At 50.0% G+C, this 16303-nt stretch overlaps 2 protein-coding genes across 2 annotated transcripts in view; one reads left to right on the forward strand and one right to left on the reverse strand.

Annotated features, from left to right (window-relative positions):
* Positions 1–16303, reverse strand: part of LOC139684162 (uncharacterized) — a 1455962-nt gene that overhangs the window by 1302782 nt on the left and 136877 nt on the right.
* LOC139684161 (uncharacterized) overlaps positions 1–16303 on the forward strand; it is a 1434678-nt gene that overhangs the window by 1241350 nt on the left and 177025 nt on the right. The window contains 1 exon segment of the mRNA XM_071579762.1: positions 12940–13611. Coding sequence (XP_071435863.1) covers positions 12940–13611 — 672 coding nt within the window.

The raw sequence follows: 16303 nt of genomic DNA on the forward strand, positions 1-16303 counted from the left end.
TTTATTCTTAGTGTGTAGTTTGTATTTTATTAGGGTTTTACTTTTTCTCTCTATTCTGTTTAATGTACCATAATCTACTGAACTATCATCTGCTGTTTGTTTGTTGGGGTTTTTTTGGGGTGGGAGGAGGGTGGGGGAGGAGGAGGGACTTTTCCTCTGAAATGCTTAATTGGCATTTTACTAAGTCAGAATCATCCCACGTGGGGACAGAAACTGATGTGTGAAATTCCTTGGGATAGGGGATTTGCTGACTTTTGACCCTAAAAATCTCCCCTGCTCTCACTTAGTTCTTCTGGTGGCCAAAAGCAATCCTGAATGGGGTTTGAGATATTTTCCAAACTAAATAATTCTATAATTCTAATTCTCTAAAGGCCACCCAACTCAACCCCATATGCATTTACATGATTCGGTTTTTTTGTGTTTTTTTTTAAAATATTTTATTTGATTCATCTCCATCTATTAAAATCACCTGAAATTGAAGTTTAAATAAAGAGATCTAACAAAGACATCTAAATTTCCATCATTCTCTTAGGAATTCGGGCAGGAATTTGGGGATCAAAGAGATATTCAGGAAGATTTCAGGGTTCTGTGGGGATTTGTTTTTTTTTTCTCAAAAACTGGAGGTGTCCAGACCGACTGACATTTCTCCATAATTTTGCAGTCCAATATCTGAGAGGGATTGATCTGTCAGTAGAAAACACCTCAATCTCACCCCAAAATGGCTCCATGCCAACTTGAAATGACTCAATCCTATCCCAAAATGGTTTAATCCAATTTGAACCCACTTAGCGGGAGTCACCAGCAGGAGAAGGGATGCTACAAATCCAGGGAAGATGGGGTAAAATTGGGAGGGTTTGGATGCAAATTGGGAGGGTTGGGATGGGACTTGAAGGGGAATGGGATGGGATTTGGGAAACATGAGATGTGGTGTGTTGAAAAACTGAGGGAGCTTCTGTGGTGCCCCCCTATCCTGAGGAGGGTAATGTGAGGGAGTGTGGGGGACATGTGACATCATCACTTGGAGTGGGAACCCACAGAGAGGGACACAGAGAGCTCTTTCTGAGGGGATCCTGCTGCTTTGCAGCAGTTCAGGGGCCTTTAAATATCTTTTGAGGGTTTTGCTCCTATTTTTCTTGGGCTGAGTTGACCCTCTTGAAATCAGGGGCATGAGATGACTCTATTGACGGAAAAATCCTCCTGTTTTATGTCTTGTTTTAGTGGTTCTAAATGGCTCCTCAGAGTTCCTCTCCCCCCCCCCCCCTTCATTCTGGGGGTTTCAGTGACCCCCTGGCTCCACTGCTGCCTGAGGGGGGTTATAATCCCCAATTCTGCCGTGTTGGACGTGGCTTGTGGGGGACCCACATTCATTTACAAGTTACCTATAGGAGGGAATCTCCCCTTCCTCCAGACCTGCTGGGGTGAGGCTAGGACCCCTCCCCACACAGGGAGCATCCACAGTATTTTGGGAGGGTATGGGAGTCACTGCGCACTGGGATCAGCCCAGCTGGTGTCACACAATGCCAGAATATGATGAGTGGGAAGGGGCCCGCAAGGATCATGGAGTCCAAACCTCAGCCCTGCACAGGTCCATCCCCAAGAGTCACACCCTGTGCTCCAGAACATCATCCAAACCCTCCAGGAGCTCTGTAAACCTTGGGGCTGTGCCCACTCTCCGGGGGAGCCTGGTCAGTGCCCACCAGCCTCTGGGGGAAGAACCTCTTTGTAAGGTCCAACCTGACCCTGCCCTGACACAACTTCAGGCCATTCCGTGGGTGCTGTCCCGGGTCCCCACAGAGCAGAGATCAGTGCCTGCCCCTCCTCTGTCCCTGCCCAGGAAGTTCTACCTGCAATGAGTTTTCCCCTCAGTCTCCTCTTGTGCATCTCAACATACCAAGTGCCCCCAGCTGCTACTCAAACACTGCCCCTTCAGGCTCTTGCCCATCTTTGTTACCTCCCTTCGATACTCTCCAATGGCTCAATCTCTTCCATCTCTTTTGGTGCCCCAAAGTGCCCCAATATCACAAGGGATATAAATGCCAGGCCTGACGATTCCCAGGGGCCATTGTGACACTGCAGGGCCTCATGGAACCCAGGGGACACTGTGACACTGCAGGGAGTTCGAGAACCTAGAGGACATTGTGACACTTGAGGGCCACCTGGAACCCAGGGCACACTGTGACACTGCAGGGCCCAGGGCACACTGTCACACACACAGAACCAGCCAGCCCTGCCTGGTGCTCACCAGCAGCACAGAGGGCACTGCCCAACCCTGGCACCCCTGGCGCCAGAAGAGGAGCCCAATTGGCCTCTCTGTACCCAGCACCAACGGCAGACACAGCCCTGGCACAAGGGGCAGCTGCAGATGCTCCTCACTCTGCCCAGCAGGGCACACACACGCACCCCCCGGCACAGCAGGAGGCACATCCAGCTGCTCCTGAGCCAGCACAGGGCACAGCCCCTGTGCCCCTCCAGGCCTGCACAGCTCCCTCTGTCCTGCCATCACCTCGAGCAGCTGCCCTCCACCTCTGGGGCTGCTTCCTGCGACTTCTCATCCTGAAATTGGAGGTGAGAACTCCAGCAGATCCCTTCTCTGCTCCCACTAGTGATGACGCCAAATGCCCTGTGGGGTGGGTGCAGCAATGGCAGCAGAAGAACTGGCAGCACAGGGTGAAACCCATCTGGGCTGCTGCCTTGTGGCAAAGGTATCAGTGCCCAGGTGGGGCACCTGCTTTGAAGGTGTGTCATGGGGATGCTCCTGTACCCAAGAGTCAGGCCTCTGAAGAACAGCAGAACAACCATCAGGTGGCTCAGACTGCTGCCATTGAAGGGGCTCAGGTGCCTTGGCATTGGCAGCACAAGAGGGAATTATTTCTGGCCAGGACACCTCGAGCCATCAAGGAAGAGATGAAATATATGGATGGGCTTGTGGCTGAGAGGTGGGCTTAGCCATGGGAACTGTTGCACAGGGTATCCATGGATGTGAAATGTGCTGCAGTTACACAAGCCTAGAAGGAGGAGCCTCTCTTGGTTGGAGGACGATGACTGGAAGAGAAATAAAGGGAGGCCTGGCAGACTGACTGGATCACGCTGCCCCAGACTCCCCATGGGAAGGCCCACATGCTTATGGTGATGGAAACAACCACAGGAAGTCTGGAAACATCCCCTGTGCCCCATGGCACTGCCTGGAACACTGTCCTGGGCCTGGAGGAGGAAATGTGATGGTGACATGGAACTCCTGAAAGAACTGAATCAGACTGTGGGACTGAATTCCAAAACAACCTGACAGACACCTGGGCCAAAGAACCTTGCCTGAGTGGGTGAATCCCATGCCCTGCCATGCACCAGCCTCTGGGAAGATCCAAGGGTGCAATGGACAGGGAAAGGGCACACTGAGAGCAGCGGGTGATGGGACCTGAAAACATTGGGATGCACATTTAGCAAAGACCGCCTGGTCAGTCCACACTGGAGCATCTCCCCATAGGGCTGGGCCTGCCCAATCAAAATTTTCAGGTTCTGTAGAATAGATTAATGTTTCTGAAGTGCCCATTAAAACATGCTGGGAAAAGAGTCTGCATTGTTCCTGCCTCAGGCCAAGGCAAACCCATCCAGGGGCTGCTTTTCCTCAAGGTCTCAGGTGCTTTTGAAGGGTGGTGTGGGAGGAGAAAAACTCTGGTGTGTGCCTTGAGGGAATTTGATTTTGGGAGAGAAGGGCCAATGGATCAATTCTATGACATTAATAATTATCCCTTCTGTGCTGGCTGGGTGGGCATCACCCACCTGAGCCATCAATCTCACCCACAACTGTTCTGGACATTTCAGCCTTGACTTTCCTCTGATCGTTGCCCTCCCACCAAGGAAGAGGGACCTGCTCTAAAACTGGCCTAGTGCAGCAGTGCTGGAATCAGAACTGACTCCAATGTGCAACCTGCAACAGTCCAGCACCCCACAGCAACTTCCCTGCTTGAGAGACTGTTCCCAGAGATGGAGGCCAAAGTCATGACCTGAGTGAACTCAACAGACACTTTTGTGGCCATTTTATGACCTCCTGACAGAGCTGTTCCATTCCCTAAGGGAGTGATGTCTGTGTGTGTGTCTATCAAAAGAGAGAACTGGGGAATGTGATGGGGAATTGGAAGTGTGAGACCTGGCATGACAAAAAAGGGATGGAGTAAGGGCTGGACATTGTCCTGCTTTCAGCTGGGATGGAGTTAATTCCCCTCAGGAGCTGTTTTGGATTCAGAAGGAGAATATTTTTGATAACACACTGATGCTTGGTTGTTTGCCATGTCATGTTTATACCAAGTCAAGGACTCTGTTTTGTTGTTTCCTTTGTGTCTCCTGCTCTGCCATGAGGAGATTCCCAAAATAAAAAAGCTGGGAGAGCTGAGCTGAACTGGCCAAAGGGTTATTGCACAGCACATCATGTCATGCCCAGTATATAAACTGGGTATAGTTACCCAGAAATGGCTGACGGGGGTTTGGGAAGGGGGGTGTGGCATTGGTCAGTGGGTGGTGAGGAATTCCATTGTTTAACACTTGTATTTTCTCCTTTTATTATCATTACTATATATTATTTACCATTACTATTATCCTATACTTTGATTTCAAATATTGAACTGTTCTTACCTCAACCTACAAGTTTCACTTTGATTGCCCTCCCAATTCCACTGGGCTGGAGTGGGGAGAGAGGGGAGGCTGAGGGAGTGTCTGTGTGGGGCTTCACCTCCAGCTGGGCCCCAAACCAGGACACCAGGGAGTTCTCCCTGCAGGCACAGAAATGCTCCCTTGCTCTTCTCCAGGGCATCCCCTTCCCCAGGTGAGTGTGTCCACTCCAGCCTGAGCAGTCGGTCCTGGCTCCCACCCTGTGATCCCTGCAGGGCCCTGAGCTGGAAGTGCTGCCCTGCAGAGGGAGGGGCTGTGCTGTCCTGGGGCCATATCACAGGTCCAAAGGGAAAGAAACTTGAGGAAAAGCAAAGGACAGAGAGGAATGAAGACAGACTCCTCTGACAAAGTCACACCAGTTTTCAGATAAATCTCCCTCAGATAGAAATGCATTTCCTTCCTCTGGTCAGTGTTGGCTGAGGGTGGTGTGAGCAGCGGGAGCTCTGCCCATGTGCTGCCAAGGCCTCAGCTTTGCTCTGCTGCACTGGGGACATGGAGCTGCTTTGTGACAGCTCTGACCACCAGGAGGCAGGTCAAATGTACCACACCTTTTATAACATATCACCCTTTGTCCTTCTGACTCTGCAGCAGAGAGTCTGAACATGTCCTTGGAATAATTTTCTCTGTGTTTTTATATTTTCAACCACAATTCATGGAGAATATTCTACCTGAAGTTATAAATTTTCATGCTTTTCACTGAAAATATGAAAAGCCTTTAAACAAGAAAAGATTTAAAGGGACTCAGCTCTCTGTGGCTCAGAGCAGAGCCAGGAGAGCTGCAGTGTCCATCACTCTGTTTCCCATCTGCTCTGAGCTTTCCCTCGTGCTCCATTGAGTTCACACCAAGAAATCTTGAAAAACATAAACCTACAAGTGCCTGTGCTGTGCTGAGAGCAGGGCAGTGCTGCTTCCAAGGGCAGATCTGGGAAATCTCCTCAGTGCCAGCCCAGAGGTGCAGCTGGGATAGACAGTGCAGGATAAGAGGCTTCCTGGAAAGAAGACCCTGATTTATTCACCTTTTGGAGAACCAGATTTGCAGTTGTATTTCATCCTCTAGAACTGAAATATTGATTTGTATGTGCCATGGCCAAGCCAGACATGCCAGGCGAGAAGATTGAAAGAACAGGATGCTTCCGTTTCACGTACATCCTGCTTTAATGTCTTCCCTGAAATGTGCCCTGGGAACTGTCTGGGGTTGATGTGGGGGCTGGGAGCAGTCCCAAGCCCTGCAGAAGCCCCTGAGCAAGACAAGGAGCCCTCCAAGGGGCTGCTCCTTCCCTACAGCCCTTGTCCCCAGCCCTGCCAGCAGCTCCCTGGGCAGGCTGAGAGCTGCCCCTGGCAGGCAGCAGAGTCCCTGCCCCAGCACAGCACCCTGGGCTGCAGGACCCTGCTCTGCCCCACAGACCTGGGAACCCCTGGCTGCACCCTCCGGCTCCACAGGTATTCCAAAGTGCCTCCCAACTGTCCCCTCCTCACACATCCCATCAGCTGGGGCTGGACCAGCTTTAGGAGATGCCTCCAGGTACTCACTAGGGCAGTGGGCACAGTCCCAAGGCTCACAGAGCTCCAGGAGTGTTTGGATGATGCTCTGGGGCACAGGGTTTGAAGGTTATGCTGTAAGGGAAAAATTAACCTGAGTCAAGAAAGTTGCAAAGTCGGAGATACAATTTACTGGAAAGATTACAATAAATGCAATGATAGAGAGAAACTTCTTTGAACCCTCAAAAAACCAGTTGTAGACCCCATCCCCCTGTGGCATGAACATTATGGTCTTCATCAGCCCTGTGCTGAGTGCCACGGTGTATCCCTGAATTCACAGTAAAAGGAAAGGAAAACTTTTGGTGAGGATGATGGTCACACTCTAATAAAGAGTGGCTGTTGCAGTTCTGTTAAAGTCTTATACCCCCTCTGGATCCAAATAGTGGTACCAGAAATACCAATCCCTGAATATTTGACATGCTCAGGTTAAAGTGGGAATGCCCTGCACCTCACCCAGGCTGGGGACTTCCCACAATGGGTGATTTGACCCTGTAAGTCATGGGATTGGTTTGAAGTCTTTGATGGTCTGGGTTATTGGAGCTGCCTATTGTTCCAGCCCCTAATGGCCCATTAGCAGAGATGAGCCCTCAGGGTGGGTGTGAAGGTGCTGATGGCTCTCCAGAGGGGAGTTATCACAGTTATCACAGCTGAGTCATTGGTGTGAAGACAGAAACATTCCTGTGCCTCCCAGGGTTCTCAATCACCCAGCTTGTAGCCTGAGGGCTTGGGTGGGCCCTGTGGTGTTACTGAACAATATATACTTTTAGTTTTTTTCACATCTTCCAAAATGCAGCTCTGTTCCTTGTCTATCAACCTACTTGGGAATCTTTTACACTTGCAAATCTTCTTCAACCTTGATCAGAGAAGTTCACTGTGGTACAAAATACAGAGTTGTACCACAAGGACTGGGATCGTGGAAGAGCAAACATCCCCACACCCTTCCTCTCCCCACAGGCAGAGCCACAGGGACCAGGGCAGGTCCCCCAACAAGTGCCACTTCAAATGACCTGGTTTCTGCTCTTGTGCAAACAGGCAAGGACCCAGTTTGGCAGGAGATGCTCCAGGAAAGGACCAGGTATGTCCAAGACACAGGATTTGGGGAAGGAAAACACACCTCAGTGCCCCTCACACACATTTGGTGTGTGTGAGAACACTCCAGGTGACAAATATCCACCTGCCCAGGGGCCCAGCAGTGGGGCAGCACCAGGTTGAAAACAGAGCAGGAGAAACTGCTCCCTGCAGACCCCACAGCCAAGGGCAGAGAGAAACCACCCAGGCCACCACACACCCCCCCAGGCTGCTGAACCTCCTGACACAATCCTGGGCACCAAGCCTGTTGTTCTCCTTCCTCCTCTGGACCCAGGAGCCCCAAAATGGGGCACGATCCTGCCCAAACAGCAGAGATTGGAAGGTCCAGGGTTGGGGAGGGGAGACAGAACAGTCTCCAGGAATGAATAAGGAATAGGGAGCCTCATGTGTCACCGCATGTCCCCTGTCTCTCTCAGTGCCTCTTCCAACCCTTCCCAGAACATTCCCAGTCCTTCTGAGTGTCCCTGCAGCCCCCTTGCCTCTCTCCCAGTGCCCACCAGCTTTTCCACCTCACTGATTCTGTTGAGCTCCCAGTCCGCACAGGCCCCTGCTCTGCTCCAGGATGGATTTCTACCCTGCCCAAGTACAGGTGAGGTGGTTCCATAGTGGGCAGGAGCTCTTGGAGCCCTTGGTGGCCACCAACATGGTTCCTAATAAGGACTGTACCCACCAGCTGCTGGTGATGCTGGAAATCCACCCCAGGAAGGATCACCTTCACCTGCTGGGTGGGACACATCAGGCTGGAGCACCCCCTCACCTGGGACTGGGGTATGGCCTGGAAACTTAGAGGGAGGCTGGGGATCCTGGGACTAATTCACAAAGGGGGTTGGGGAAGCCTTGGGAAACTGGCAGGCAGTTTGGGGAGCCTGGTGGTAATTCAGGGGGATTTGGGGAGGGAATGGACAGGTCCAGAAGAGGTTTAGAGGGTCATGGAGGGGGGTATGGGAAGCCATGGGATAAACTGGGAGGGATCTGGGGGCCTTGGGGGATTACTGGGAAGGGGGTTTAGGAGACTTGGCATACTGGAATGGGTTTTGAAGGGTCCAGGGAGCAATTGGAGGTGAAATATGAAGGAGCCAGGGTTGGCTATGAAGGGATTGGTAATGGCTTTGGGGAGTCCTTGTAGGGCTGAGAAGAATTGGAAGGAGAGCCCTGGTGTTGCTGGGAGTGAGATTGGATCATCCTAGTTGGGATGGGGGGGGGGTTGCGGGGCGGAATGGTATCCTGAAGGGGGTGGGAGAAGGTTCAAGACGGTCCTGGGTGAGCTGAGGGCAAAGGACGGAGGGTTTGGGGATGTCCTGGAGGCTCAGTTAGAAGTTTTGGAAGGTCCAGACTCCCCAGACCTCCCAGAGCTGCCACGTGCTGCCTGCAGCAAGACAGTGACAGGGATTGGGGGCTTCATGTTGGTCTTCTTCTTCCTGGTGCTGAGGCTCAGCTTCTACCTGTCCCAAAAAGGGAGGGGGTTCCTGGGGGTCCTGTCCCTACCCCCAATGTGTGCCCTCCCAGGGGATCCCCCACCTCAGTGTCACCCCCTGTTCTCTCCCCACTGAGATCCTGAGCCATCAGCAGCCACAGCATGGACCATCCACCCCCATCCCTCTGCTGATTTTGGAGGGGTTGCATATCCCCACAGCCCCTGCTTTTAGTCTAACACCACCTGATTCCAATTTTCCCAGTAAAGCTTCCCAGTTCTTACCAGTCCCAGCTATTAGGGGGGCTGTGGGGAACAGTCCTGGGGGAACCTTGCAGGGAGGAGCCGAGGTTGGGAGAAGCAGAACCAGCCCCAGGATGGATCAGTGGGGACTCCTGTGTGTCCCCTGTGACACTCACATAATACAGAACTACAAGGAACAATGTTCCTCCACTGTTTCTCTGCCAAAAACATCCTATCGAAAGGTTTTCTGTCAACATTTTGCTCAAAGCTCCCAAACAAACTTCCTGCCAGAGCATCCTGCTGGAGCCTGCCTGCCATAAAGGTTCCTGCTGTTGGGCTCGTAGCTGCCTGCCAAAAATCACGTACAAACCTTTTGGAACACTATGAAAACTCAGAGAAGGCACCTTGAGAATTCAGGGAGGAAAAAGGAAAGAGGGCAAACCGGTTACCATAAAGGAAAATCTCTCCCTAATTCCCTCTCTCTCACCTTCTCATGCGGAACTGATTTTGCTCAGACCAGAAAGGCAAAAAAATACCTTCTCCTGAGCAAGAGCTCTACATATCCAAAGACAGCATTCCAAGGATCTTGGGGCCAGAGATATCTGTCACAAGGGACAGAGAAACAGAATGAAAAAAAAAAGGTAGAAACTGTTTCCCCCCACAGGATATATCAGCAAAAAAAGGAGCTTCTAGCAGCAAGCTTTTTCTTTGCTTCTGAAAGTAACCTTGCCTTTTCCCCAACCTTTCTGTATCTCTTTCTCCAACTCTTATCAATTAAATAAAAAAAAAAAGAAAAAAAAAAGGGGAAAAAATCAAAACAAATAAATAAAACAAAACAGGATTTGGTATAAACAACTAACTTGTAAAGTTTTAATTTTGTTTGGAGGAAATTTTTGAACATTATGTATTGGTATTTTTTGTTCATTTTGGTTTTTTTCTCCAGTATTTAAGCAGATGAAACACATCCACATTGGGAACTGCCCTGTAAGTGCTTGGAATATGGAAAGAGGTTTCAGAGCAGCTCACACCTCCTCAAGCATCAGTGGACAAAGTGGTTAAAGACTTGATAACCAAAATTCCTTGTGAGCCCTGTTTAGCAGAGACCTGGTGACCCACATTCCAGGTGCTCTATGCTGGGCACAGACCTGCTGACCCACATTCTGGGTGTTCCATGCTGGACAGTGTACTCAGTTTGTGTGGACAGTTTTGGGTAGTGGAGGGACTCCACAGTTAGGTGCTTCGAGCAGCTGCCAGAAGCTTCCCCAATGTCCAGAACCTGACCTGACCCCTGAAGGTGAGGGTGACCCAAGTTCTTTTTAATCCACCCCATGGGGAAGATTAGATTTACTTTATCAATGTATCTGTAGATGTAGGGTTTAGAACAGTTCTGTGTGCATGGAAAGTAGATTTGGAGCAGGTTTGGTTCTTGTCTGTAGTGATAGAAAACATAAAAATCCCACTTTCCTTCCCTGGCTCCAGGCCCAGCCTGTCCCCTCCAGGGGTGGGTGTTCCCCCCTCTGCTCCTGGGTGGTTCCTTTGCCCATGGGTAGCAAAACACCCACTGCTTTTGCAGCTGGAGAGTGTTGGAGCCGTGAACCATCAACATTCCAGTCTCTTCCAGCTTTGCACCCCAAAAGCTGAGAAGGGTTGATCTGTCTCCTCAAAACAGCTTTATCCTACTGAAAATGGCTCAATCCCACCCTAAAATTATCATTGTTCTTATTTTCTCTCTGGAATTCTGAGGCAGCCAGTGCCAAACCTCAGCTCTCAGCAGGCTGAGGCTTGGTCTTCAATTTCTGCCTTTGCTCAGGCAGAATATTTTCAGTGTTTAATGAGTGTTTATCATCCCTCACAGGAGGGAGGACACTGAACCCTTCCACAAAAGAAGAAAACAAGTATAAAAAGTTCAGAAAACACTGAAAAAAAGAAATACCTTTTGCTCACAGATATCCTTTTCATGTGCTACTCTTCTGCTTTCCTATAATCAATGTTATCCACAACAGCAAGTCTGTAGGTGAGGGCCTAAAAAATCCATCTAATTGAATGAGAATCATTCCATAAAACTAAATCAAAAATGAGGCATTTGAAACTCTCTCAGATGAGCACAGTTTAGGAAAAAGACTCCTCTGTCAATTAGAAATCTTGGCTGATGCTGCTCATTGTGTACCTGAAAATTTTAAATAAAAAATTAAAAATTGTCTTACATGTCCTAGTTCAGCAGGTGGGACCAGTTTATCCCTGTGTGGATGATCAAAGCTGTGTATTCCACAGCCTCTATTCATTTCCCAAAAGCTGTTAACAATGGAGCATTTGCAGCAGCTGCCCAGGGCACAGCTGACCCCTCAGGCTGGGAGCTGGGTGTGAAAGACATCTGTGAGATAAGAGCTGGGATAACTCCCTTGCAGGGAGTCGTTAGCACCTTGACACCCAGCCTGAGGGGGCGTGGCTGCTAATGGGCCATCAAGGGTTCCAAAATACCCCCTGACTACCAGAGTTAATCACCCATTGTGTGACTCCCCGCCCAGGGGGAGGGACTGGCTGCTCCCTGGGGTACATATCCTGGGGGAAGACCTTAGGGGGCATTCGTTGGTTTGAGAGGAGGACCAACACCTCGACAGGAGGAGACCACCACCTTCAACCAGTCTGTGACCACCGCTCTCCACCAGACTGCAACTGTCAGCTGCACCAACAGGTTTGCCACTTTGGACTTTTCCTTTGGACTTGGGGGAGACACACCGGATTCAGCACAGGGGCTAAGAAACCCCTTTGTGCTTGTGCCCCAGGGGGCTGGGTTATACTGTAGGGCTTTTGTGGGTTAAACCCAATTTTTCACTTTGTGTCATTGCATTTCTTGTAATACTTTCATCAAATTGTAACTCTGACTTATAATCTCCTTTGTGTTGTGTTCATTTCTCCTGCCAGTTTACCTTTAAACCAGCACACCTCCCCACTTGGAGCTTCCACCACCCTCTGGAAGGATCTGAGCTGTGACCACTACTGGGACAGGACCACAGACACCACTGGGTGAGGACCACTGGTTTGACTGCCTGTCCCAGCAGCACAGCCTGACTGCAGTGCTGACTCTCAAGGTTCCTGCCAGGGTTTTGGGTGTGGGGAAGGTGAATCCTATGGAAGGGGGGCCATTCTGTCTCTGTGCTGTGGCCATGTGTGTTTTATGGGAGGGCGAGGCTGGGCACTAACTTGACTGGACAGAGTGTGCTGGGCTTGGGAAGTTTCTCCTCCTGAGTTTGTTTAGCCCAGTTTATGAGTTGTTTTCAGCATTTCTTCTTGGTAAAGAAGATGTGTTTCTCCACTTTCTCTGCATTGCAGACACCTGAGTAGGGAATCCTGGGCAGGAGACTTCTCTCCACGGTGACTCCCTGTTGCAAATTATCTCAAACTGAGACACTGGTGTCTTTCTAGAGATAGATTTGAGAGTAGGAACCCCGAACCAGTATGCTAAGATGTTGTTTTTTTACCCCAGAACAGGATTTCTCCTTTCCAAACATTGAAAGGATGCAGAAGGAGGCTGCGAGGAAGATGAGAATGCCCCAGGAGCCCCAGGCAGGTGAGGAGGAAGTCAGTGCCCCTTTGCCCCTCTCTTGTGCTGCATCTTCCAGCCCAGCATGACCCCAGTTGCAGGACAACCCCGCTGCCGATTCCATCCTGCCAGGGCCGGGTTTTGGGGGGATGTCCTTGGCCTTCCCTGTAGGCCGGAGGCAAATGCCCTGAGTGTCCTTGTTCCTTCCTACCCCAGGCCTAGAGCTGAGCATGGAGGACAAATCTCCACAGCAGAACTTCACGGCAGAGGCTGTTTTTAACAGCTCCATGGTGCAGGAAGTCACTGGGAAAGAAACGCCACAGGGATCCCACAGGAAGAGGAGCTCCAAGCCGAGACCAGAGACATCGGAAGAGGAAACATCCAACCTGTCCTGGGAAGGCAGTCAAAGATTGAGCCAGAGCTCTGACCTGGTGGTGCAGCAGCAGCTTCAGAGAAGGGAGAAGCGCTACAAGTGCTTGGAATGTGGGAAGAGCTTCAGCCAGAGCTCAGATCTGATTCGCCATCAGCACATCCACACTGGGGAACGGCCTTATACATGTGAGGTATGTGGAAAGAGCTTCAATCAGAGCTCCAACCTTAAGCAACACAAGAGGATCCACACTGGGGAATATCCCTATGAGTGTTCTGAGTGTGGGAAGAGGTGTCGGACCAGATCCAATCTCCTCGTTCATCAGCGCACACATACGGGGGAGAGGCCCTTCTGCTGCACCGATTGCGGGAGGAGATTCAATGACAACTCCAACCTCATTGCTCACCGGCGTATCCACGCGGGAGAGAGTCCCTATCTTTGTGGGGAGTGTGGGAAAAGCTTTAGGCAGAACTCTGAGCTTGTCATCCACCAGATGATCCACACTGGGGAGAGGCCCTATGAGTGTTCCGAGTGTGGGAAGAGGTTTCAGACAAGCTCAGCTCTCCTTGTACATCAGCGCATACACACCGGGGAGAGGCCTTTCCGCTGCACCGACTGCGGGAAGAGATTCAACCGCAACTCCAACCTCATCACCCACCGGCGTATCCACACTGGAGAGCGGCCATACAAGTGTGACGAGTGCGGGAAGAGCTTCACCCAGAGCTGTAGCTTGACCAGACACCAACGCACCCACCAGTAAGGGAAGCCCTGTGCGTACTCCAAATGTGGGAAGAGCTTTGTCTGCTGCTCCAACTCCATCACTCATCACAAGAACCATGTTTTGAACACAACTCATGAACCACATTCCCAGTGATCCACGTTAGGAACACGCCTGGCTGGTGTTCTCCTCATCATCCTGGTTCTCTGTGGGCACTTGAATTTACACAGGGGGAGGAACATCCATGGTGTCATGGGTTTAGTTAGGCCCAGATTTAGGCTTTGTTTTCTAGTGCAGGCCTTGGACAATCAGCTGACTTGAACCAGGTCAGGCCAGTTGACTTCTACAGGCCAATGATATTGCCTACCATATTCTGACGTCATCTCAGATAGAAAAAGAGAGGGAGGAGGGGTCTTCCTTCTTCTTCCTGCTGCATGAGCAAAGACCTGAGGTGAAGCTCAGAGCTCCTGGGAAGAGACCAAGGCCCTCCAGCAGTTTATTATCTTTTCTAGGGAAGTAGAATATTTTTCTGTTTGCTCTTGCTATCTTTTATTCTTAGTGTGCAGTTTGTATTTGATTTCCATTTTAATTTTTTTTCTATTTTGTTTAATATACCAAATTCAACTGAAATATGGTCTGCTGTGGTTTGTTTTTTTGTTTTTTTGGGGGGGTGGGGATGGGGGACATTTCCTCTGAAATAATTACTTGGCATTTTGCTAAGTTAAAACCATCCCACATGGGGACACAGACTGATTTGTGAAATTCATTGGGAAGGGGGATTTGCTGGCTTTTGACCATAAAAATTTCCCCTGCTCTCACTTAGTTCTTCTGGTGGCCAAAAAAAATCCTCAATGGGGTTTGAGATATTTTCCAAACTAAATAATTCCATCAGTCTAATTTTCTGTGCTTCTGCCTCTCTATAGGCCACCCAACCCAACCATATGCACCTTAACGCGACTCATTTTTTTATTATTATTATTTTATTTGACCAAAACTGGATGGACATGCCACCTGCAGGAGGGTATTCTCCCTTCCTCCAGGCCTGATGGGGTGGGACTGGGAGCCCTCCCCAGACAGAGAGCACCCACATTTCTTTTTGGGAGATGAGGATACTCACACTGGGACCAGACCAGCTGGTGTCACAAAATCCCTGAAAGTGCCACGTTGGAATGGGACCCACAAGGATCATCCAGTCCAACCCTCAGAGGCCCATCCCCAAGAGTCACACCCTGTGCCCCAGAGCATCATCCAAACCGTCCTCTGTCAGCCTTGGGGCTGTGCCCAGTGCTCCGGGGAGCTCCTGGAGGCATCTCCTAAAGCTGGCCCAGCCCCAGCTGATGGGATGTGTGAGGAGGGGGCTGTTGGGGGACACTTTGGAATAGCTGTGGAGCCAGGGGTTTCAGCTAGGGGTGCCCACGGCGGTGGGGCAGAGCAGGGTCCTGCAGCCCAGGGCGCTGTGCTGGGGCAGAGACTCTGCTGCCTGCCAGGGGCAGCTCTCAACCGGCTTTCTCATTCAAAGCAAAGATTTTCCTTTCTCAAGGGGATGCAGAAAAAGGCACATTTAAATCTAATCCTACCAGCTACTCTAGGTTATCATTTAAGGGGTTTCTCTCAGTTTCTAAACTAATCGATAATCTTTCCCATTTCTTTCTTTATGGGTACCTGGATTTCGATTCTACAAACAAACCATGCTTAGCAAATTTGTCTGTTATTGGAACCAATCCAACTTGGCTTTCTAACTTCAGAGGATACTGGGTTTGCCTTACCAGCTCCTGCCTTAGGGGTAATTCTTATGAGTTCTGCCCTTTTCGACTTTCCTGTAATTCCACTGACCCACATTACAGGAACAACTGCATGTTCAGCTTCAGCTGGGATGTGGCTGCTGACTGGAGCTATTTCCTGCCCAAGAAGAGCTGCTCCACTGACATGTGTAGTCTCAGAAATTATGATTTCAAAATACCCATTTTTTTAAATAAATTTCTTCCTCAGGTTTTCTAATTCATCTTTCTATAGAAAAGGTTTAGTGGAGTTTGGCAAATAGAGAAACTCATGAATTTTCATTGTTTTCCCAATTCAACCTGTGTCACAGCAATAACATTTCCAGTGCCATTCCTCAATTCTCCTTCCATTGGGTTAAGAACTGAGGAAGTTGCCCCTTTGTCTGACCAATGCATGGGCAAACCAGACAGTGGGGACTGGAGCCCACACCTTTACCCAGACAGTGGAATCAACATCATGCTGATGACTCAAAGTGTTTTTTGATTTTTAAATTTATAGATTTTAGAAATAGCTATAGTGAGCTATAGTGAATGTAGATTTTAGTGTGCCAGTATTTCTAGTAGCTTAAAGTTCAGTGTTTGTGCACACCAACCCTTACCCCATATCAACCCCTCCAGATTTCATGAGCTGTTTAGTCTTGTTTTCAAGGTAAAGGCTGAAATGCACCTCAAGGCCTGCACCATGAGACACAAACATAGGCTGTGTGACCTCCGAGCCCAGAACACTTGGAAGCCTTCAAGTGCCCTGTGTGCAGTGAGGGAGATGAAGATGATGTAGAGGGAGTCCCAAAACTCCCCCAGACTCAGTTCCAGATGGGTGTGCTGGGGGCGTAACGGGGTAGGACTGAGGGGAGAGTGAACAGGGATTGGACAGACATTATTATAAACCCCTGAAACCAGTGCTGGGGCAGGAGCGTGGATGGGCATTCCTGGGTGAGCCTGGGTGCTCATT

This window comes from Pithys albifrons, chromosome 33, assembly GCF_047495875.1.
Source record: "Pithys albifrons albifrons isolate INPA30051 chromosome 33, PitAlb_v1, whole genome shotgun sequence".
Classification (NCBI taxonomy): Eukaryota; Metazoa; Chordata; class Aves; order Passeriformes; family Thamnophilidae; genus Pithys; species Pithys albifrons.